This window comes from Quercus suber, unplaced genomic scaffold (genome assembly GCF_002906115.3).
Source record: "Quercus suber isolate HL8 unplaced genomic scaffold, Cork oak 2.0 scaffold_570, whole genome shotgun sequence".
Classification (NCBI taxonomy): domain Eukaryota; kingdom Viridiplantae; phylum Streptophyta; class Magnoliopsida; order Fagales; family Fagaceae; genus Quercus; species Quercus suber.
The window spans coordinates 392629-417171 of NW_027070015.1; the positions used below are offsets into that span (position 1 = coordinate 392629).

Sequence of the window (24543 nt, forward strand, 5' to 3'; positions counted from 1 at the left end):
TTTAAAATGTACTAAAAAAACAATTGGAATTACAGCTCACAATTGATACAAAAAACATCCCACTCCGAGAATTGCAAAATATCTCTCAAAAAAAAAAATAAAAAAATTGCAAAATATGATTTCTTGGAGCCTGGTCCAGCCGAGGGGGAAAAAGGGTTTCGAAGAAAAGAAAAGGCGGGAAAGGCAGTACTTATTACTTAAGTAATTACTTATGATTTGCGAGTATTATTTTAATCAGACTTAAGTAATTACAAACAAAAGTAACTTCGCCTTTTCAGATATTTCCACTTCCACACTTCTCCCATAAATGCCTGAAATCCTTTTCTGACTCACGACGGAAAAAGCAGAAGCGTAGAAAATGGAGTCGATTCTCAAGGTAACACTCTTACCTCCAAAAACTAAAAAAACCTCTTTTTTTATTTATTTCTTTGTTAATACTTTTACAATTTTGCTATTTTTTCATAGCATTGCAAGTTACATTTAGAGATTAGACTTCAAAATCATCATCATGCGATGGCCTTAGAAGAAGTTTATTCGTTTGCTTTATTAAAAGCTTGAAACGGCATTAATCGGTCAGCGATGAATGTGTTGGTCATGTAACTTTTGTGTTCACTGCAGAAATATTTTGGTTATTCTACTTTCCGAGACTATCAGAAGACAGTTATTGAGAAGATTCTAGAGAAAAAGGATTGCTTTGTGGTCATGGCCACTGGCAGCGGCAAGTCCCTCTGGTAAGCCACCCAGTCTCGTCTCTCATTTTCTTCTTTGATTTATTTTTCTCTGGTAAAAATATGGTTTCTGTGTTTAAATCCGGTATTAATTTCGTTTTTTGTCCATAAACTTTAAAAAAGTTCGTTTTTTTTCGTACCTACACTAATAGTGCATGTTACCAATCACTTGTTCAAAATGGCCACCTAGTTAGAAATGTAGGATAACAGTTAACGAGAGAGAGAGAGAGAGAGTGTAAAATTTTCAATAGTTTATGGGCATAAAAAGAACTTTTTAATGTTTAGGGATGAAAAAACAAACTTCGTTATATGTTTGCATTAAATTTTTGATTTTTGTTAAAGATTTATTTATTTAGAGAGTTGATAAGTTACTGAACTAGTTTGTTAATATAACAGCTATCAGGTACCTCCTTTGGTTGTGGGAAGGACCGGCATAGTGGTCAGCCCTCTCATATCTTTAATGCAAGATCAGGTATTCATCAATTGGTTTTCTAGAGATTATCTTTTCCACTAGTCTCAATGCCGCCACATTATCATTAGCACTTGTTTGAAATGTTATTGTTGAACAGGTAATGACTTTGAAACAACGGGGCGTTAGAGCAGAGTACCTTGGAAGTGCTCAAACCGATACCAGTGTCCAAAACAAAGCTGAGAAAGGTCAATTTGATATTTTGTACATGACTCCGGAGAAGGCGTGCTTGATTCCTACCAGGTAGCCTGTCTGCTGGCTTTATTATACAAGAAGTGACTTTGCAAAGGCTGATTTCTACTGGGAGAAGCCCAAACGGTACATAAATTTGCATCTTTTTAGAATTAGTGAAGCCATTATTTTTGGATATATTTTTTTTTGTTAATACCCAACGTTATTTTGTATAGTGGATATATTTCTGGTTATTTTACCTCTTTTTTTTTTCTTTCTTTTCTTTTGATTTATGAGCTAGCATGTTCTGGTCAAAAGCCTATGTCCTTTCTTTCTTTGTTCAATGAGTACTTTTCTACTGCCATTCACCAGGAAAATCAAAGAAGAGCTGTTAGGAGTCATTGATGGCTGCACAACATTATTGTTTGGCAACAACTTGCAGAAGACAGTTACTGCTTGGCCACTTTGGAGAAAAATCTTCAGCTGCTGGATGTGGTTTGGCTTTAACTTGAAGATACTATTTTGACTGATATTCTGTTATCTTAAAGATATATGCTTCTTGTAGTGGGGGGTGGNGCCTTTTCAGATATTTCCACTTCCACACTTCTCCCATAAATGCCTGAAATCCTTTTCTGACTCACGACGGAAAAAGCAGAAGCGTAGAAAATGGAGTCGATTCTCAAGGTAACACTCTTACCTCCAAAAACTAAAAAAACCTCTTTTTTTATTTATTTCTTTGTTAATACTTTTACAATTTTGCTATTTTTTCATAGCATTGCAAGTTACATTTAGAGATTAGACTTCAAAATCATCATCATGCGATGGCCTTAGAAGAAGTTTATTCGTTTGCTTTATTAAAAGCTTGAAACGGCATTAATCGGTCAGCGATGAATGTGTTGGTCATGTAACTTTTGTGTTCACTGCAGAAATATTTTGGTTATTCTACTTTCCGAGACTATCAGAAGACAGTTATTGAGAAGATTCTAGAGAAAAAGGATTGCTTTGTGGTCATGGCCACTGGCAGCGGCAAGTCCCTCTGGTAAGCCACCCAGTCTCGTCTCTCATTTTCTTCTTTGATTTATTTTTCTCTGGTAAAAATATGGTTTCTGTGTTTAAATCCGGTATTAATTTCGTTTTTTGTCCATAAACTTTAAAAAAGTTCGTTTTTTTTCGTACCTACACTAATAGTGCATGTTACCAATCACTTGTTCAAAATGGCCACCTAGTTAGAAATGTAGGATAACAGTTAACGAGAGAGAGAGAGAGAGAGTGTAAAATTTTCAATAGTTTATGGGCATAAAAAGAACTTTTTAATGTTTAGGGATGAAAAAACAAACTTCGTTATATGTTTGCATTAAATTTTTGATTTTTGTTAAAGATTTATTTATTTAGAGAGTTGATAAGTTACTGAACTAGTTTGTTAATATAACAGCTATCAGGTACCTCCTTTGGTTGTGGGAAGGACCGGCATAGTGGTCAGCCCTCTCATATCTTTAATGCAAGATCAGGTATTCATCAATTGGTTTTCTAGAGATTATCTTTTCCACTAGTCTCAATGCCGCCACATTATCATTAGCACTTGTTTGAAATGTTATTGTTGAACAGGTAATGACTTTGAAACAACGGGGCGTTAGAGCAGAGTACCTTGGAAGTGCTCAAACCGATACCAGTGTCCAAAACAAAGCTGAGAAAGGTCAATTTGATATTTTGTACATGACTCCGGAGAAGGCGTGCTTGATTCCTACCAGGTAGTATTTGCTTAGCATGAATCAATTGATAGTAGATTACTTTGACAATCAGTTCTTGCTTCTCAAGAGCAAGAAAATTACCAGAGAAATCCTAACTTAACAGTGTTTTAAGTATGCTATATGATTTTCTCAAGAATGTGATTCGTCCTTGGGGTTCAAGTGATAGCTTAGTGGTAATGGCATTCTTTGTGGTGTTCCATGTTTCTGGTTTGAACTCCATCTCCGCTCCTCCCCTACTATCTACTAATAAAAAAAAAAGAAAAGAAAAAAGAATGTGATTAGGCCTTGAAGGACCTGAGTGGAGGATGTTCTTAATTTTTTAATTGTTTGTGACCTCTCTTATGGAAAGGAACATTAGTACATAGATGGTTTATTGTGCTGAAGATTTTATGGTAGTGGCTTGGAGTTTGAAATTTGCTTGAGTATTTGTTTATCCTTTCACCCAGTTATTCATCTCTTCAGTTTTCTTTTATAGTTAATTTTTTTTATTATCTGTTGTAATTTTTAGCATATGGCTTGTCATTATGTTATCTGTGATTGCCAGCTTATGCAAAATTGTGTAATTCTGAGGTTTCTTCTCTGACAGTATAAAGGTTAATCAAGGTGGTGTGAGATGATTTATCACAGAAATTTGTAATCTGCAGATGTAGTTCTAGATCTTTACAGATGGATATAGATTTACCTAGTCACTAGTTTATTCTATTTATTATCTTAATACAAAGTGAAATTCTGAATTTTATTTTATTTTTGCAGCTTCTGGTCAAATTTACTTAAGATTGGAATTTCTTTGTTTGCTGTTGATGAAGCACATTGCATATCAGAGTGGGGCCATGATTTCAGGTCATTGGTGATTTATTGTTGTTTTACTTCTTCTGAACTTGGTTCTTATAGTCCTAGTTTCTGAAATTGGTAAGCATCTGGCCAGTAAGACTTGTTCTAATGCAACCAGAATACATAAAGCTAAACAAGGGGCATGGGAGGTGTTTGCACATGGTCATGCTTGTGCTTTAAGATAGTAATGGCTCATTTGTCCCTTGCTCATTGTGCCAATTTTTCCCTGTTCTTTATGAATGGCATATTGAGGGAGGGGTACTAGTGGTAAATTAAGATAGGTTGAGGGTTCATTTTACTGATGCTGTAGTGCTGCTGTGTTCAGTGATTTTCATTGAAAATACAAGGGGGTAAATTGTATTTTAACTTTGCCAAGCATCTTATTTCTGCTGTCCGTTTTATAATTTTTATTATCTCTCTTTCTTCCAAATTCTTCTTTCTTCATTATCACCATTTCTTAGGAATTTTCCTTTGTGTCTTAACAGGGTGGAATACAAGCAATTAGACAAGCTACGTGATATTCTCTTAGATGTTCCATTTGTTGGACTAACTGCAACTGCTACTGAAAAGTAAGTATCTTATTATTCATTTGTAAGCTTATATTTTCATTTACATGATCACAATTATCCCTTTTCCATTTTTCCTTTTTGGTGGATTTGGTACTCCTAGAATTTATGCACCAGCTATTGTTTACATGTTCTATCACCATATTCAGTTTATAGTCAAATTCCCTTGCGCTTCTTTTAGACTTAAAACTGATGCAGTAGCTTAATACATCATCATAGTCAAGTAACCTTGCTTTAGCCTAGGCAGCAGCAGCAACAGATTAAGCAGCAGTAGCAGTCAGCTTGATGAGCTGGGCTTGGGGTTTAATCAGCATGGCTAGTGGCTTAATCATGTAGTAGCATATGTTGTGACACAATATATGCATATATTAAGCTAAATACCTCAAATGGATTAATCTTGGAAACTGCTCTTTTATGGGCCGGGGGAGTAATTTTATGGTGCTGTCTAAACACTTGGCCTTAGTTTTATAATCTTGGGTTTTCCCTCTATATGTTTATTTCATGAGCCGCTGCTTTAGTCCTTTTATACGGTCAATGGTTCTTTAGTTTGCTTTAACTTTTACTACTTACTAGTGTAGAAGGCTTTAATTTCCATTTAAGATTTAACGTTTTGCATTGTTATAGGGTTCGGATTGATGTGATGGTTCCTGAAGATGAAAGATCCCTATGTTGCAGTTGGTTCATTTGATCGTACAAATCTTTTCTACGGTGTCAAGTCCTTTAATCGAGGTCAACGGGGGGGGGGTAATAATTATCCTTCAATATTTTGTATATGTGTAGCATTTGTCAAACTATTGGATTGTTAGTAACTCTCACAACTTAAGACTTTATCAATCATTATAGTTGATTTCTATTGTGTTTCTAGGGAATTGTGATAACTGCCTTACCTCAAAGAAGGAGCGTGATTTGTCTAGAGAAGCATTTCTTCTAATGGCTTGCATCAAATCATGTAGGGGTAAATGGGGCCTGAATATGCCTGTAGACGTTCTTCGTGGTTCTCGAGTAAGTTCTTATGAATTGAGGATTATGTTTTGGCTTTCTTAATCTTCACTATCTCCACGTAGACTTTGTTCATGAGCAAAATCTTAAATTCTGAGCTTGTCGTGGACACTGAAATAAATTATTAGTTCTATTTGTCGCTTTGCTTGTGTGCAAATGGCTTTTAGGGTCTTTGATTTTGTCAAACTTCTTTGAACTTCTATTTTTGTGTTATACTTGTCAAGCAATGATCCTAAGTAAATGCTTTAAAGTGCCTTCCTATAGGCTATAGAGCTCTAGATTGTTAAAAATACATAATTCCTTGCCCACCAATTTGTCTGGATGATGCAAAAAGGAACTACCCCAAATCTCACCATTCTTACGACAGCTGAATTTCCCTTTCCAACTTGCACACACATATTTCATAGTTTAAGGCATCACCCAAATTAACATCCTTGTCTATTTATTCTTTTATCCTCTAGAAAATTTTTATTACATATGCCACAAAAAAAGGGGGGAAAAAAAAATCAAATGAGCTCCACAATCTGTAAAAAGAATAAGGTATCTTATCAGTGATTCAATGTACACACAGTCTTGCTAACGTTTTGGGGGGGCAAGGGGTGTTGAGGAAGCAAAGGAGATTAAAATTACACGTGCAGTGATAATATCAGAAAACACGTAATATAATTGGTGAGGCATAGAATTTTGAAAATAACATGTACTGAGAATCTGAGATTCACAGAATTGGATTGATTAACTGATTAAGGGAATATGCAAGCAGAAGTTTTAATAATTTCCCAGTTTCCCCTTTAAAAGCTTGTTTGAGATCTAGATTTTTAAGTCTTCTACCAGACCTGTCAAAATTCTTTAATAGGATTCGAAAATACTAAACCTATTTCTTCCAAAGTCCAGTTTCCTAGTCATGGTTTCAAACAATTATTTGTATGTCTTTATGCTTCCAGAGCAGCCCCTGTTCCTTTTATAAGTTTAGCTACAGTTTGTATCTTGACGTTGGGCAAGTAATGTTGCATCACTGCAATGGAAGGTTTTTGGAGTTGTGGATTCCTCTGTAAAAAATATAATATTGTAGATTCTTATTTAAGTTTTCTTTCATTTTCAGTTTGCTTCTCAATTGTTCCATAATTGTCATTACTGAATTTTTACCTCTCCATTGTGGTTTACAGTCAAAAAAAATTCTTAATGCTGAGTTCGACAAGCTTCCACTTCATGGACTTGGGAAAGAGTACTCGTCAAATTGGTGGAAAGCACTAGCTCACCAATTAATTTCTAATGGTATTTAAAAGGAAACATTTTTTAATTGATTATGGGATATCCATGTTGAGATTCTTGAATTATGCATGTAACATATCTATGTATCCCAAAACCTGTTATTTACTGTCGTAACTGATACAAAGATCCTGCTTCTATGGGTTTGGGAGAGGTGCTTGGTAGGGATCTTTACCTGCAATTTTGTGGAAACTAATGCTTGATCAAAACCTGTTATTATAGTCAATTCAACTAAGTCTTGTTCTCAATTTAACTTGGGGTCACCTTTATGGATCTTCATTAGCTAGTCAAGGTCGGCCACATATATTATTTAGAGCCTTTATTTTTTGGGAGTTAATTTTCAAAGTTCTTGACCATGGAAGAAAGAAGAAAAGAAAATGATGGGACAGGATGAATAAAATATCCCCTCTTGCACAAACCTTTCTTTCTGTCCACTTCACATTTTTCAACAGAAAGCTTTTGGTGGGGAATAAAAGTTAAAGAACCCTTTTCTTCCCTCCTGCCATCTCCATTCAATCAAATGAGGAAACTACTATATCTTCATTCCCAATCCCCTCCCAAAAAAAAGGAAGTTAGGGTTGTTTTGATTGATATGTATGGAATCTAGCACAACTGATAAAAGTCTAAGGTGGGTGCATTGGTCAGCGTTTTCCTCATTTTCTCCTACAATGAGGTAACAATACCATCCTCAATAGAGACATTGGTGCAGTTACCAAGATTGTCTTGACTTGGAAATGTTGCAACCTGGCAAGTTCTGTACATATTGTTGGTCAGAATAGATTATACATCTGTACTCAATGTTAATGAAGGAGATGTAACAATCTTGGAGAATAGTTTCATAAAGGAAAAGGGTTTTAGGATTTTTTTTTTTTTTTTTTTTTCTAATTTTAGACTAAAGTGGTTTGTGTCATATTAAATATTGATTCTTGGTGGCACACTTTGGGAGTTTTGTTCATTTTTTGCCTTAAATTAGTTCTGCCTATCATGTTTCTTACGTAGATAAGAACTAAGCTAATTTCTCTCTTGGATAGTGATATAGAAACTGAGCAGTTTATGACTAAAAGTTGCCACTCTTTACAGGTTACCTGATGGAGACTGTAGCTGATGTATATGTAACTGTAAGGTAGATTGCTTTAATTTATTCAGTTAAGAGTGCAAATTACAAGATTAAGTCTCTAACACTTCCCTCTATATGTCTTTTATAACATATTTTTGTCATATACTGTCATTTTATAACTAAAAGTGAAAAAGTTACATTTTTTTTAATAAATGGAACATACAAGGAGAATGATAAAACCTATTCCTTTATGCATCAGTGTCAGTTCAAAAGGAGAGCAGTTTCTTAAATCTGCTAGACCTGATTATCAACCACCCCTATTTTTGCCGGTGACTAGTGAAATGGAAGATGATGGGGAAAATATGAGTGCATCATGTGAAGTTGAAGACTTCAAAAGTTTTGCTACTTTGAAACGTGAGGGATTTTCAGAGGTTGGTAATTAAGTGTTGTACTGTTGTCCATTCACCACATTTTCATCATTGTTTTCATCTTCAAGTGATCTATAACAGTATTGTTGAATCAGCCACCAATAAGTAGTGGTGGAAAAATAGTGTTCACCTCAGCCCAATCAGGAGCATTTGGAATGCAATGACCTGATTTGACACTATAATATCTAGCCTGATTGCCTTTTTTATGTTTCCTACTGTGTCAGGAAAGAACTTCTTGGAAGTGCCTTCATGTGCTGCACACGTGTGTGTGTGTGTGTGTGTGTGTGTGTGTTAGGCATCCCCTTATATGTGAAAGAGCTTGTCAATTGCTCAAGACCTCAAGTAGTTGACCTCCACATTGGTGGAGCCAGGATTTGATTTTAGGAGAGGCAAAGCTTGTAATCAGCACTCATGCATGCACACACATATGGATAATAAAAAAGCCATTCACATGAATGCTAAGTAGTATTTGGGTGTCATCGAAATGGACATACTTGGCTAACTGTTCCCCATTGTGTAATGTGGTGTCTTTGGAGGGAAAGAAATAGCAGGTGTTTCGAAAATAATGAGAGATCCTTGCCAGACTCCAAGTTATTCTTCTTTAGAACCTTGTTGGATTGGTTGTCAGCTTTGCGAAACCAATCTTTTTCTTCTATTCTTGATTTGCTTGTTTTATGTAATTTTTGTATTTGATTTGTTGACCCCTGTACACTTTCTGTGTACTAGGGTGTCCCTTTTTTGATATCAATAAAACTTATTGCTTATCAAAAAAAAAAAGCAGTATTTTCATGCCTGAAACCTTAAAATGAAAGCATTTTCATTACGTTGTGTTTAGTTGTTAGAATTTTTTTATGCATGAATAAGTGCTTTCACAAATTTTTTGGAGTCAATCCAGTTGCAATTCACATGACAGGATTTTTAATAGCTAGATAGATCTCCCAAGTACATCCCTGATTTTTGGTCACTTTGGTTACTATAGCTCGTAAAGGGATTTAATTGTAACAATCTTGAACATATATGGTGAACATAAAGATGATTGAAACATTAGGGTTAAAATCAGGTGTTTATTATGTAATTATTCCACAACTTAATTGCTTATACACAATAATTGACAAAGAAGAACAAACTATTGCTTAAAGAGTTTGAGCTCCTTTTATCACTTTTTGCTATATATAGTTTTTTTTTTTTCTGTGCTTTTTTTCCTCTTTGATTAAAAGTACTGGTTCTTTATTTTCCTTGCCCCTGTTTCCCTTCTTTGTGTTTCAAGATATTGATAAAGTAGGAAAGGTTTATTTATTTTTTTAATGAAGTGTGATATGTTGAAGAGATAATAGTCCATTAGTTATGGTACAATATGTTAAAATAATTGCGAAATGATTAAATTCACCATTTCCTATCAACTAAAACTCTTGGATAAAGTGGTAGTTTATCATGGTATCAAAGGATCCAGAGTATATCAACAATATATACATATTAGGAAATCCAACAATGAAAAAGGGAAATAAACACACACACACACACACACATATGTTCCAAGATCCTTGCTAAGTGTAAGTGGAAGTTAAGCCAGACCGCAGACTGAGGGAGGACAGCAGCACATGTTTCAAATTTATGCTTTTATGTATTGTAGTTCACTCAATCTTGGTTTTTCATTGGAATCAAAACATCTTTAAGTGTGTTTAAATTTTTTTCTTCTTCTTTGACCCTTGGGTTGCTTCCTTTTATAAGTTTGCCACTTTGCATGTTAGAGATGGTGGACCCGTTAAGTATTTGGAGTTGTTCTGGAAAAGATAACAAATTGAAATTTGTTTTACTCTTCCTGGTTTGAAGCCCTTCACATTCATATTTCACATTTATTGCCATTGATTATTGTTGTCAATTCAATATATACTTTGTGAATGTACTTATCACATATATATATATATATATACTTTGTGAATGTGTGTATTTTTATCATTTAGGTTGAGGCACAACTGTACCAAATGCTTTTGGAAGAGAGACTGAAGCTTGCAAGAAGCATTGGAACTGCACCGTAGGTTTTTGTTGCTTAAGGCTATCAGTTCTTATAAATTTCTTTAATCTATGATTTTCAGAAATTATGCATAATATATTAACATGGAGGAATTTGAGTTGTCTGTCTGTCTGTCATGTACCTCCTTGCAGATATGCTATATGTGGTGATGAAACAATCAAAATAATTGCACTGAGAAGGCCATCTACCAAAGCCAGGCTTGCAAACATTGATGGTGTTAACCAAGTATGTCTTAACAAAATGAACAGTAATATATGTTCCTGTATTTTGGCTTCTTTACTTTCAGTAAATGACGAAGGTTATGAAAACTGCCAGATCTCCATATGTATAACCTTCTTTTGGCAGGACCAGCACCGAGTAACGGCTTTCAGGGTTATTTATAATGTTCTCAGTGGTTAAGATTCTAGTTTTTGTCTTCGTTGGGGACAAACTTTATCGTAGAAATTACTTAGTGTTATAAATTCTCCTGGAGTTGATATATTAATGATTACTCACTCTACTTAATGTTAACATATGTATATTAATGATTACTCACTCTACTTAATGTTAACATATGTAAATCCAGTATTAGACTGCTGTTACTTAATGTGTGATAAAATTTTCTGGAGTTGATATATTAATGATCACTCACTATACATGATGTTAACATCTGTAAATCAAGAATTAGACTACTGTTGACACTCCCAATGCAGGCTGAACAAATCCTGCCTGTAGTTTTAATGTCCTTCTACCCTTAACCAAGAGGATAGTATCCAATCCCCTACTAATATTTTCCTTGGTGCCTGATTGCCAAGTGCATGCCTAGTATCTAATCCTCTACTAGTTTTTTCCTTGATGCCTCATTTTCAAGTCCTTTATCCTCTAGTGGCTACTGGCATATATACACATCAGAAGTTTGTTATAGTGCTATGCCAATGTAAAATACGAGGTCATGCAACGGTTGGGGCACAAGACAATCATGTGCCCACAATTTTTTTATATCCTCATACTGCATAATTTATGTATTTAGTTATGTTCTTGGAATTCTTTGTTAAGTTCATTTTTTAATTAATGAGGAGGAACATGGGGTTTCTATGCATGGTATAATTCAAGATTGAAACAGAAGCATTCTTGGCAAGAATTTTCAACTTTATGAAAGTTTGTCTGTCTCTTCACATGCCTAAAAAGATAAATAACTATAAAGGGGAGTGCAAAAAAGAAAAAAAAGAAAAAAGAGAGTTCTGAGGAAGACTATTTGATCTGTACTACCTGTTGATGCTCCTTGAAAGTATCCTTGTATATGTTTCCCCAATAATGTGACAGAATTGTCAAAAGTATGAATTCAATTCATTGGCAATCACATCTTAGTTCATCCAGCAAGTTTGCATGCATTTGATGAATTCAATTAATCTTTTTCCATTTTGGTGTAGAAGGTTAATCTGATCCTCAATAATGTTGCAGCACCTACTAGAGAAACATGGAGATCATTTCCTTCAGATTATTAGGAATCTATCACAAGGACTAAACCTTTCATTGGGTGGGGAAGCAAGCCTGCAGACTTCTACAACAACCAAGACTACTGTTATAAATCGAGTGAATTCTTTAACCAACCAACGGGAGAAGCTTTCACCGGCAAAATGTGAAGCTTGGAGAATGTGGCATGAAGACGGTTTCTCTATTCAGAAAATTGCTGTATGTTCTATTTGATATCTAATAGTATAAATATCTGACATATTTGTGTTTCAATCCTTTCTGACTTCCTATTTTTTCAATCATAGAACTTCCCTAGTAGACCGGCTCCTATCAAAGAACAAACTGTTTTAAATTATCTCCTAGATGCTGCCCAGGGAGGATTTCAATTTGATTGGACCAGATTTTGTGATGAAGTAGGACTGACACGTGAAATATTCTCAGCCATTCAGGGTGCCATTTTAAAGGTTGGCACCACGGAGAAGTTGAGGAGCATTAAAGATGAATTACCTGAAGCTGTGAGTTTAATCAATGTCCTTGAAATTTACCCCCCTTTTTATTTATTTATTTATTTATTATCTCTGAACTATTTTAAGGAATAACATGAATATATGTATACAAATTACTTGATCGGTCGAACTATACATCATGTGCATAAATCGTAAGACCTATAAAATTTATCAGTGAATTCCTTGTCAGTTATTGTTTTTTAAATTGAACAAATTACCTTACTATTCCAGATAAGTTATGAACACATCAAGACTGTTCTGGCAATGCAAAACCTGGGGATCTCTCCAGAGCTAATTCTGCCCAGCAACCACAATACATTAAATGCTGATCAACTTCCCAACAACTTGTCAGAGTGTTCACTGATTTCCACCAGTACATGCTACATGGAAGGACCTTGTGAAGTTGAAACCTCAGCCAAGAATTCAATTGGTCGTTGTAGCTTTGGGAAAATTGAAGTAGCAGCTTCTGTTCCCTCCACTGGTGGTCAGGGGCCAAAGCTATCCCTAGTCCATGATGAGGATACACTCTTAACAAAACGCCAAAAAGTCAGTGAACTAGATGAAGGAAGTTTGATCCCACTGGAGGCAACAGAGAGTTCCATTGTAGAATGGCTTAAGAACTATGCTGAAGGGGTTAGTTGAAATCTCTACTATAGCTGATGGAAAGCTTTTTGTGCCCTCTTTTTGCGTTCTTTATAAAGTTGCAAGACCAAAAAAGAAAAGAAAAACACTGATATGGATGTATTGCAGGTTACTCTGTCTGAAATTCTGGAGCACTTCAATGGATCGAAAGAAGAATCTGTGCTTGATTTACTAAGTTGCCTTGAAGGTGACTTTTTGATATATAAGAAGAACGATATGTACAGGGTTATGTAACCAAAGAGATATTGAAGGTTACTGTGTCTGATTCTGGAGCACTTCAATGGATCGAAAGAAGAATCTGTGGTTGATTTCCTAAGTTCCCTTGAAGGTGACTTTTTGGTATATAAGAACAATATGTACAGGGTTATGTAACCAAGAGACATCACAAACTCTGTAAGCATTGTTTATAACCTGGTATAGAGTTTCAATGACTAATGTGTTTGTGATATTCCAGGATAATTTTGTCATGGATAATAACTGGAATTTTCTATTGTTTAAAATTTTAATTGCAAAGAAAGATTGGAGGGATTGGGAGAGGGGTTGGGAAAACAATTGATTACTTCAGGTAGGCCCTAATATTCTTCAGTTGGCATATCACACGTCCAACTTAGACCATTATAAATTAACAGGTCGTATTTAGTGCACAGTTTCCACTATTGCAGTGTCTGAGAGAGGTAATTGGTAGATAGTTTTACCCAATTTATTATTGGAGAAGTTGATTCCTAGACTCAAGCTCGCAACCTGTTATTTTGGTGTGAGGCACTTTGTTATTACACCAAACCCATGGCAATTGCAAGAAAGTCTCTTCCCAATCCAGAAATTTACTTTTTACACGACATGAGTATCATACTAAATGAGTATCATTTATTTTGGACCGTTTACTTGCTACATGACTATCATACTAAATGCAATATCAGTGAAGTCTCTTTCCTATCCAAAGGTTTACTTGCTACATGGCATCATGCTTAATGCACCTGGACAGTTTACTTGCTACATGAATGCGATAGCAAGAAAGTCTCTTCCCTATCCAAAAGTTTACTTGATACATGGCATCATGCTTAATGCACTTGGACGGTTTACTTCCCTATCCAAGAGTTTACTTGCTACATGAGCATCATTCTTAATGCATTTGGACCGAGGAACAGATTTAGCATTATACTTTCGCTTTGGCAAGAGTTTGATACTTAGCTTAAGAGCAAATATTCTTGATAACATCCTGGAAATAAGACTATAGGCATACTAAGTACGTATTTTTTTTGATAAATTGCAAAGCATGTATTACTTGGAACTCAAGCTAATATTCAAGTACAAGAGCTTCTTAGCTCACTGGAACTTTTGACTCTCACAACAAAGGAGCTGAGAGTACGAATCCTGGGCCAAGTTGGCAGGTCTCCTCAACTTCTTGTGGTACAAACAGCTAGGCTTGTAAACTGGGTTCAAAATGGAGTAACATACAAGAGTTGTAAGGTAACAAATACTCAATATGTTGGATCCAAAATTTCCCCATATGTGATTCCACGTTGATAAATGAGAATCCATAGTTCATTGCATAAGTGTAAAAATGATTGTCAAAATCACTGCTCTCTACAAATTAAAATTTCTATTTGAGTTTGTAAATACCAAAGATTAAAAAGAAAAAAGAAAAAAAAGCACTGGGCACAAACTAAATGATAGAAATCAACATCATTAACAAAAGGTCAGTCACCAGGAAGATATTGGAATGGCTGGTTCAGAATTTGAAGAAGAATTGACAGTGTCAAGTATACACCAGACTCCACAGAGAATGAGTTAACATTTGCCTCAATTCTCTCTTGTAAATGGAGAAGCTGCATAAATGCAAGTGTTAAAAACTGAAAGAAGCTATCAAAACAAGATGTTAGGTAAAACTTTGGGCCCCTATATCCAATAAAACAGGAGAGACCAGTTTTGCTAAAAGTGAAAAAAACTCCAATGAAAGATGTCCACCCTACAGAAAATCAGTCCCTCTGTAAAGCATCCTCTATTTCCAGTTCCACTCCCACCCGATTTTTTATTGAGGCAGAAGCACCAAGAGGTGTTTTGCACTTTTGTTGTAACTCTTTGAATCTTTCAACATCAAAATTGAGCTTCTTACACAGCTTCCTCTGCCTTGAGTTAAAAAGCCTCTGCATAAGGTCTTGGTAAGTAGGGTCTCTTGAAGTGAACAAGAAGTAGGCATAACCTATGACTATGCCAGAGGCTGTGGTGAAAAATGCAATGGGTTCCATTACGTCCCATGAAAATTCCCAGAATGTCAGCCGAAAGAAAAGCCCAACCTGTATCACAGCCATCCCCAACCCAGACCAGAGGATTCGCCGGACCTGCCTATGTGCCATTACATCAATTTCTTCCTTCTTCTCCTGCAGCCTCTTTAACTCATCCCTCATAGGGTCATCTTCAGAGGTCAGAGCAAGAGGCACTGCTTTAATGACCAGATCCACCACCTGAACAAATAAGAACAAGATGGAGCAGCACCGGTTAATATAATATGGAGGATTAATAAACAAAGGAATCTAAATAATGACAACTGAAATGTATTTGGACAAAAACCCTTATCACTTGATCAAATTCCAAATTCATTTCTTTTTCAAAACCCATCCATGCCCACAACAAGGGCCTGCTAATAAGAAAAAGGCGCAAGCAAACACTTGAAAGTCAACAATTCAAGCTGCTTCTGGCTGACACAGGTTACAGTCGAAGCAGAAACTGGGAAATGTACACTCAATTTGGCTAACAGGTTTATCCAGTTGCATTGGTGCTGAGCACAGTTCACAGCTCAGAAGTCAACATACAGATAACACTCGACGAGCAAATCTGTAAAATGTATTCCACCAATACAATGGAGACCAATTCCAGATTGGCGTCAATCACAAGAAATAGTGAGGCATCACAAGAAGGTTTATTAAACTAGACATAAGAACTAGGCTTACTATCTGCAGAAATCAAAGCTGGTGTCAAAAAATGTTCGGTAGTTCAGCAAAAATTCTTAAGGAAACTAAAAATTATCTTCCATTTCAAGCACTTATGCCAAATTTAGAACTTTTAGTTCTATTCTGAACACCTTCAAGATAGGCTTACTATCTGCAGATACATATAATATGGAGGATTAATAAACAAAGGAATCTAAATAATGACAACTGAAATGTATTTGGACAAAAACCCTTATCACTTGATCAAATTCCAAATTCATTTCTTTTTCAAAACCCATCCATGCCCACAACAAGGGCCTGCTAATAAGAAAAAGGCGCAAGCAAACACTTGAAAGTCAACAATTCAAGCTGCTTCTGGCTGACACAGGTTACAGTCGAAGCAGAAACTGGGAAATGTACACTCAATTTGGCTAACAGGTTTATCCAGTTGCATTGGTGCTGAGCACAGTTCACAGCTCAGAAGTCAACATACAGATAACACTCGACGAGCAAATCTGTAAAATGTATTCCACCAATACAATGGAGACCAATTCCAGATTGGCGTCAATCACAAGAAATAGTGAGGCATCACAAGAAGGTTTATTAAACTAGACATAAGAACTAGGCTTACTATCTGCAGAAATCAAAGCTGGTGTCAAAAAATGTTCGGTAGTTCAGCAAAAATTCTTAAGGAAACTAAAAATTATCTTCCATTTCAAGCACTTATGCCAAATTTAGAACTTTTAGTTCTATTCTGAACACCTTCAAGATAGGCTTACTATCTGCAGATACACTTGGTTTTCAATTTCCAGTAGCTTTACATCTCCCATCTTGTCTCGAATAACTTCTAGCAGAACGGCATTCATTTCTTAAATCTGCTCTTTCCATTCCGCCCAATCAACTCAAATTATGGCCACTAGACAGTTAGTGAAAATGATTAATTATGGTATTCAAAGTTGTGCAACAAAAGGCGACTCTGGATCGGAACAAAAACTGTATTATCACGATTAATTTTACTAAGGACACTAATTCACTGTGTATATATATATATATATATCAAAGTTTTGCCACAAAAGTTGGATCAGACCCGGACTCGAAATCCAAAACGAAACCGTTTTGGCACCCGGTGCCGCCATCATCACTCTTTTCCTCCTAAAGCAGAAAAAAGGCCCTGTCCTACACAGACTACCCTAAGCCTATTGAGAAATCACAAGCTGCCCCACAGAAACACATAAAAAAAAAACTCTATAAGATTTGACTCTGTAACCAAAAAAAAAAAAAAAATCATATTGGAGTATATGCCAAACAATATACCACTATTACTATCACTCTGGTTATTAAAGAAAGCTAAACATAGAAAAAGTGCACAATCTGAAATCATTGATAGATAGTCATATATATATATATATAGAGAGAGAGAGAGAGAGAGAGAGAGAGATTTCGACCTTATCGGGATGAAGGTAGACCTTGTCGCGAAAGAGAAGAATGACGCCGGCTTCGTCGAGAACCTGAGCGAAAGCGGCGGCCTCTTCTTTCGATCTAGCGACGCCCACGCTCTCGCACGCTTGAATGAGCTCAGAGTATCCGATAATTTCTTTGCCTTCCATACCGAGCTTTCTCTTCAACGCTTCCACGTTCACCAATCTCATCAGCCTCCTCGCCTCCGCGAACGACATCGCACTATCTTTATCTTTATCTTTATCACTGTTGTTGCCGTTGCTATCGCTGTTGTAGTAGTAGTAGCCACCGCCTCCTGCTTTTCCTCCTCCAATATCACCACCACCACCACCGGCGGCGGCGGCGGCAGCGGAATCGCACAGTGCTCTCCTCAAATATACTGAAATCGACGACGCTGCATCCGGAGATCCGTTACCTACTATAATAATAGATCTCAGTCCCGTCCGATTAATCGCCGAAAAGGTTTGCTTCAGTGGACCACCACCACTACTCCACCATCGCCTCCACATTTTTTCTTTCTTTCTTTCTAATTTAGTCCCAATTCGGTTTCGAAAAAATCAACGGCCACAAACTCTTACATCATACCTACCCTAATATTGCTTTTCAAAATATTCTCAAAGTTTCTAATAGTAATTAACAAAAGAAAAAGGAAAAGAAAAGAAAAGCCCTCTCTTTGTTTGGTGATATTGATTAATTAAATTGTAATTGAAAAATTAAAATAATAAAAAGAAAAGAAGAAGAAGTGGACAGAGAAAAAGTATACAGGCTAGCTTAAACTCCGGCACCGGGAAGGTAGAAGTTGTGAATTGTGAGCGCCAAAGCCTAACAACTTTTATAACTGTATCGGTATGTAGTGTATGTACGTGTCGGTTCTTCAACTTCTCATCCATGCGTGAATCTCCAGTGTTGTTTTAGCGTGTATGAAATCCCCACCATCCATATGAGAAATTAATTAAGACCGTGTCTGAGTTTGATGGATGTCCCCGTAGGGACAAACCGTGTCTGGTTTTTGAAAGCACGCCAAATGCGAAGAGAAAAAAAGAAAAAAAAAAAAAAAGAAAAAAAAGTCACTCCGTAGCTGTGAAGAAAACAAAATAGGTTTCTTTTTAGTTCTTATGTTTAGTTATTTGTGAATTGTGGTGATTTTAGTTTCAATCTTTTTAGAATTTATAATTACCGTCTTATTTAAGGATTGAGCAGAAAATTTTCTAAAAATATATTTTAACATTTCCTTTTATGTAAAGAAAAATGTTAATAGATGCGCATTTGTTAATGAATTATTTTTAAAAAATTTTAATTAAAGAAAAATATTTGACATTTTAAACTATTTTTTTATATTTTTCATGAAAGTTTTTTTTAATGGAATTTTCAATGAAATTCGTATCAAAATTTTACTAAAATTGTTTATTAATAAGTGTCTTAAAAATATTCGTTAATAGGAAAAATATATTTTGTATCAAATGATACAATGTCATAATAGCAAAAAGAAAAAAGAAAAAGAAAAAGTGGTGCAATTTCATGTCTTCGTAAGAAAACTTTACACACATATACACATAGAATAAGTTAAAATATAATTTCTATTTTGTATTAAAAAAAACTAATAAAGGAGAGTCAGATGTGCAAAAATAACTACCCATTAATATATGTTTTTTATTTGTTAGTAGGGTGAGTAGTTATTTTTTACAAACATATCTTTTCCTTATTGGATTTTGATACCATTAAATACCTTCTAGTTAACCGGACTTTTATTTAAATTTAAATTAAATAAAATATTTAAAAGTAGGGACTAGTTTTATATCCGAGTTTTAAAAAAAGGGTTTAATAATATCTATCCTATAAAAAAGAAATGATATAACCTACAAAATAAAAAAACAAAAATTCTATTTATTATCTCAAAAAAATAGTGTTGTAACTCTTGGCTTTTCACCTTCTTTTCTCCATCTCTGATGTCTTCTTTCTATAATCTCAAAAAAAAAAAAAAAAAATCGATTTATTTTGTTGCGTTTACATGACGGTTGAGTGCCGACCATCCCTTCTTGCTTTCTTTCTTTTTGGGTTAGGAGTTGGGAATGGGGTCCATGATTTTTCTTTTTCTTGCTCCTATCCTACGTTGGTTAAAATTGTCCCATCTCTTTTGACATATTTCCTTTTTTTTTTTTTGAGCCTTTTGACATATTTCCTTTCCGCGTCTCTAGGCTGTCCCACACTATATCGAACCGACTAACATGTATATATTTTTATTTATACACATTTATTAGCTAAATATGTTTTAAACTTTGATAAAAAATTAATAATAATATGAGTCTCATATTAGGTTTGAGACAATTATATCATTTTTTTAAAAGAGAATTTTAACCTATAGCATTTATTCTTGATGATAATTTTTTATCATTATCATCAGGCCTAAACAATCATATTATACTTGGTGTTACTCGTATTAATGGATTCAATAACATAACATACATGTTTCTCAAAAAAAAAAAAAAAAAAACCAATATCACCACCACCACCACCACCGCCAGCGGCGGCGGCGGCGGCGGAATCGCACAGTGCTCTCCTCAAATATACTGAAATCGACGACGCTGCATCCGGAGATCCGTTACCTACTATAATAATAGATCTCAGTCCCGTCCGATTAATCGCCGAAAAGGTTTGCTTCAGTGGACCACCACCACTACTCCACCATCGCCTCCACATCCTTTCTTTCTAATTTAGTCTCAATTCGGTTTCGACAAAATCAACGGCCACAAACTCTTACATCATACTTACCCTAATATTGCTTTTCAAAATATTCTCAAAGTTTCTAATAGTAATTAACAAAAGAAAAAAGAAAAGAAAAGAAAAGCTCTCTCTCTCTCTCTGTTTGGTGATATTGATTAATTAAATTGTAATTGAAAAATTAAAATAATAAAAAGAAAAGAAGAAGAAGTGGACAGAGAAAAAGTATACAGGCTAGCTTAAACTCCGGCACCGGGAAGGTAGAAGTTGTGAATCTAACAACTTTTATAACTGTATCGGTATCTAGTGTATGTACGTGTCAGTTCATCAACTTCTCATCCACGCGTGAATCTCCAGTGTTGTTGTAGTGTGTATGAAATCCCCACCATCCAAATGAGAAATTAATTAAGACCTTGTCTGAGTTTGATGGATGTCCCCGTAGGGACAAACCGTGTCTGATTTTTGAAAGCACGCCAAATGCGAAGAGAAAAAAAAAAAGAAAAGAAAAGAAAAGTCACTACGTATTTGTGAAGAAAACAAAATGGGTTTCTTTTTAGTTCTTGTGTTTAGTTATTTGTGAATTGTGGTGATTTTAGTTTCAATCTTTTTAGAATTTAGAATTACCGTCTTATTTAAGGATTGAGCAGAAAATTTTCTAAAAATATATTTTAACATTTCCTTTTATGTAAAGAAAAATGTTAATAGATGCGCATTTGTTAATGTATTATTTTTAGAAAATTTTAATTAAAGAAAAATATTTGACATTTTAAACTATTTTTTTTTATATTTTTCATGAAAGTTTTTTTTAATGGAATTTTAAATGAAAGTCGTATCAAAATTTTACTAAAATTGTTTATTAACAAGTGTTTTAAAAATATTCGTTAATAGGAAAAATATATTTTGTATCAAATGATACAATGTCATAATAGCAAAAAGAAAAAAGAAAAAGAAAAAGTGGTACAATGTCATGTCTTCGTAAGAAAATTTTACACACATATACACATAGACTAACTTAAAATATAATTTCTATTTTGTATTAAAAAAAACTAATAAAAGAGAGTCAGATGTGCAAAAATAACTATCCATTAATATATGTTTTTTATTTGTTAGTAGGGTGAGTAGTTATTTTTTACAAACATATGATTTTGATACCATTAAATACCTTCTAGTTAACCGGACTTTTATTTAAATTTAAATTAAATAAAATATTTAAAAGTAGGGACTAGTTTTATATCCGAGTTTTAAAAAAAGGGTTTAATAATATCTATCCTATAAAAAAAAAATGATATAACCTACAAAATAAAAAAACAAAAATTCTATTTATTATCTCAAAAAAATAGTGTTGTAACTCTTGGCTTTTCACCTTCTTTTCTCCATCTCTGATGTCTTCTTTCTATAATCTTTAAAAAAAAAAAAAAAATCGATTTATTTTGTTGCGTTTACATGACGGTTGAGTGCCGACCATCCCTTCTTGCTTTCTTTCTTTTTGGGTTAGGAGTTGGGAATGGGGTCCATGATTTTTCTTTTTCTTGCTCCTATCCTACGTTGGTTAAAATTGTCCCATCTCTTTTGACATATTTCCTTTTTTTTTTTTGAGCCTTTTGACATATTTCCTTTCCGCGTCTCTAGGCTGTCCCACACCATATCGAACCGACTAACATGTATATATTTTTATTTATACACATTTATTAGCTAAATATGTTTTAGACTTTGATAAAAAATTAATAATAATATGAGTCTCATATTAGGTTTGAGACAATTATATCATTTTTTTAAAAGAGAATTTTAACCTATAGCATTTATTCTTGATGATAATTTTTTATCATTATCATCAGGCCTAAACAATCATATTATACTTGGTGTTACTCGTATTAATGGATTCAATAACATAACATACATGTTTCTCAAAAAAAAAAAAAAATGATATACACGTGAGTTGTGACCCATCATCAATAATTCTGAGAATGTCATTTTATACATGTTGCATAGGTGATCAAAATAGACTTGTATTATTCCCATACGATGCACGATTTGATGAAGATTCATAAGTGAGTTTAAAAATTTTAAAATAATTAAAACTAAATTATTAAATAAATAGTAATAATAAATTATAAAATAAGTAAATAATTTTAATAAAAAAATTACTTTAAGTTCTAATTATTTAGACTTTAGACTTTAGCACTGTTTATCTATTTCTATATTTTAAAAATTTCTTTGTGTTAATTTCTTAATATGAGATATGGAATGAGTTTTGTAGGGACTCAATTCAGACAGGCCCCAACAATAAATTTCTAGAGAGTGGGATGAAGAATTAGGTCCTAACAGAGTAGCAACCTTACGCCCAGAACCTTTTCTCCTTGAAGGGGGATGAAGCCAACTTAGTGCTAAGGGTAGCTCCTCGGCCCTCATCCGAGGAGGTCCCCCCCCCCCCCTCCTTAATTGCTTTGCTTGCCCTTCTTATATAGTCCTCTTCCTCCTATCTCTTTCTTCCATCTGTCGACCATTCACTTGCCTTTCCTCTGACTGTCCGTCCCATCAGAGGCCTTATCAGTACTCGAGTGGTTCACAAGGACCAATGTTACCCTGTCTAGGGCTTACATCCCCATTAATGCGGCCAGGGGGTTAGGTGAGTGCATTTAGTGCGGAGGTGACAACCTGTTCTTGGCCCGCTCCCCCGCCTGGAATTAGCCTCGGTACGCCGAGGACAGGGATGTCCTCGGTGTGGATCCAAAAAAGCCTAGGTCTTCATATGCCATCCTCGGACGACCATTCCTCATTGGCATGGGCCATGGGCCGAGGCTACCAGGCCCACGGGCCCCACAATAGCCCCTCAAAATCCTGCTGCCCGTTCACTTGGATGGGGAGGAGGGTTTTGATATCCATGGGCCCTCTGGACGATTCACCCCACCTCGGCCCACGTCAGGGTTGGTGACTTTTCGCCCGCCCAATGTATGTTTTGGCGTTTTGAGACTCAGTGTGCACCCGCATTAAATTTTGGTGGCTCTACGTTCCCCACTTCCAACGGTGTGATGGTAATCGTTCGGTAGAGACTTCCTGCTTTTATGGGTGGGAGGCTACGCTTGGTGAACTTAAATTGGGGATATAAATACTTGTTTGAACCGCTGGGCTTCCTTATTTGTGCGCTCGCGAACTTTGGTGCGCATACCTTGAATCTGATTCAACTTCCACACTGCCCGAGGAGGATCTCTACATTTCTGTAAGTCTTCCCCTCTCAGTAGCACAAAATTTTCTTTGATCCTACTCTTTCTTTCCTTCTTTCGGATCCTTTAGTCGTTGCTAGGAATGGGTAAGTTTAAGAAGCTGGTTGAGTCCGACGAGATGATGAAGAAATTCATTGCCGATTATGGGATACCCAGTAATGTGGGTTTGAGGTATTGTGAGGAAGGGGAGTGGCGTATTAAGAGAAATGAGGGTGAGGTTGTGATCCCCATAGTCGCCTTCGTAGAGGGAGGGATGAGAATCCCTATGAGGCCAGTGACGAGCGGATACGTCCTCGGCGTGGATCCAAAAAAGCCTAGGTCTTCATATGCCATCCTGGACAACCATTCCTCATTGGCATGGGCCATGGGTCGAGGCTACCAGGCCCACGGGCCCATAAGTTTGATCATTTCTATTCGGATTATGTTTAATCTATGCTCTAACTAGTACAAACAATAATAAACAAACTAGTTCCTCAATGCTGATTTTTTCCTAGAGATAATCTAATTGAAAAAATCAACACACTCACAAATTAAATACAATATGCAAAACTGAAAATCAAAACATACACAAAAGAATTCAAAAAAATTGAGAATATAAAAAATAAATAAAAACTTACATAAGAGAACCAAGAACTTAAATGGGTATCTATTGTTTTGCTTCTTTATAGTAAACTTCATTTGACATAATATCTTGCACATTTAGAAATAAAGAACAATAAGTAAGATGAATTTATTAGACTAAAATATAAATGTAAGTTGCATTTTGGGAAAAAAAAAAAAAAAAAAACGCGGGTGTATTGTGTGGGATTTAATTATATGGATGACTCATTGGTTAAGAGAGATTGTATCGAAAAGCCATGGTTGAATATATATATATATATATATAAGTAGTAAAAATTTTGATAATAGGTTTTTAGTTGGAGTATAATTTGAATTTTTAAAACTTAGATGATAAAGCTTTATCTGATTTAAATAATTTTTAAATTTAGTAAGATGCAACTTGAGGGGGGGAAAAAAGTGGGTTGAGTGGGATTTAAGTTTAGAAATTTTTTATAATAAAATTTTAGTTTGAATAGAATTTAAATTTCTTGAAATTTAAATGATAAAGTTTTACCTAAATTAAACATTTGTTAAATATAATCCATTAATTAAGGAAATATATCCTAACAAAAAATATATAATTAACTAGTATTATGCCCGTGCGATGCATGGTTTAATAAAAAATCATGTGTAAACTAAAGAAAATAAAAATTTTAATTTAATTAAAATTAAATAATAAAATTGTGGGGCATAAGAATTTAGGTAAGGTACTTGTGCCACGTGT

The 24543-nt window shown here is 35.0% G+C and overlaps 3 protein-coding genes across 3 annotated transcripts; 2 read left to right on the forward strand and 1 right to left on the reverse strand.

Moving 5' to 3' along the window:
- The first annotated feature begins 110 nt into the window (after positions 1–110).
- On the forward strand, positions 111–1983 carry LOC136063752 (uncharacterized). Its single transcript, XM_065764579.1, has 6 exons — positions 111–201; positions 279–376; positions 619–731; positions 1125–1200; positions 1298–1440; positions 1917–1983. The coding sequence occupies exons 2-6, from the start codon at positions 359–361 to the stop codon at positions 1981–1983; spliced, it is 417 nt and encodes a 138-aa protein (XP_065620651.1). The 5' UTR covers positions 111–201; positions 279–358.
- On the forward strand, positions 1951–13354 carry LOC112007262 (uncharacterized). The gene is given in 18 exon segments (XM_065764580.1): positions 1951–2052; positions 2295–2407; positions 2801–2876; positions 2974–3116; positions 3870–3956; positions 4433–4516; positions 5138–5155; positions 5157–5242; positions 5379–5515; positions 6676–6784; positions 7859–7901; positions 8095–8266; positions 10225–10295; positions 10427–10520; positions 11736–11966; positions 12053–12262; positions 12485–12886; positions 13004–13354. Coding segments are annotated over 18 exon segments (2220 nt in total). The 5' UTR covers positions 1951–2034; the 3' UTR covers positions 13130–13354.
- Positions 13355–14563: 1209 nt separating this feature from the next.
- Positions 14564–18333, reverse strand: LOC112007273 (calcium uniporter protein 5, mitochondrial). Its single transcript, XM_065764574.1, has 2 exons — positions 17268–18333; positions 14564–15357 (listed from the first exon to the last, which is right to left on the reverse strand). The coding sequence occupies exons 1-2, from the start codon at positions 17787–17789 to the stop codon at positions 14872–14874; spliced, it is 1008 nt and encodes a 335-aa protein (XP_065620646.1). The 5' UTR covers positions 17790–18333; the 3' UTR covers positions 14564–14871.
- Positions 18334–24543: the final 6210 nt, after the last annotated feature.

Coding starts and splice junctions, on each gene's coding strand:
- LOC112007273 (XM_065764574.1), bottom strand. CDS start 17,789: ATGTGGAGGCGATGGTGGAGTAGTGGTGGTGGTCCACTGAAGCAAACC. Junction 15,358..17,267: donor TCTACCTTCATCCCGATAAG/GTCGAAATCTCT, acceptor TTATTTGTTCAG/GTGGTGGATCTGGTCATTAA.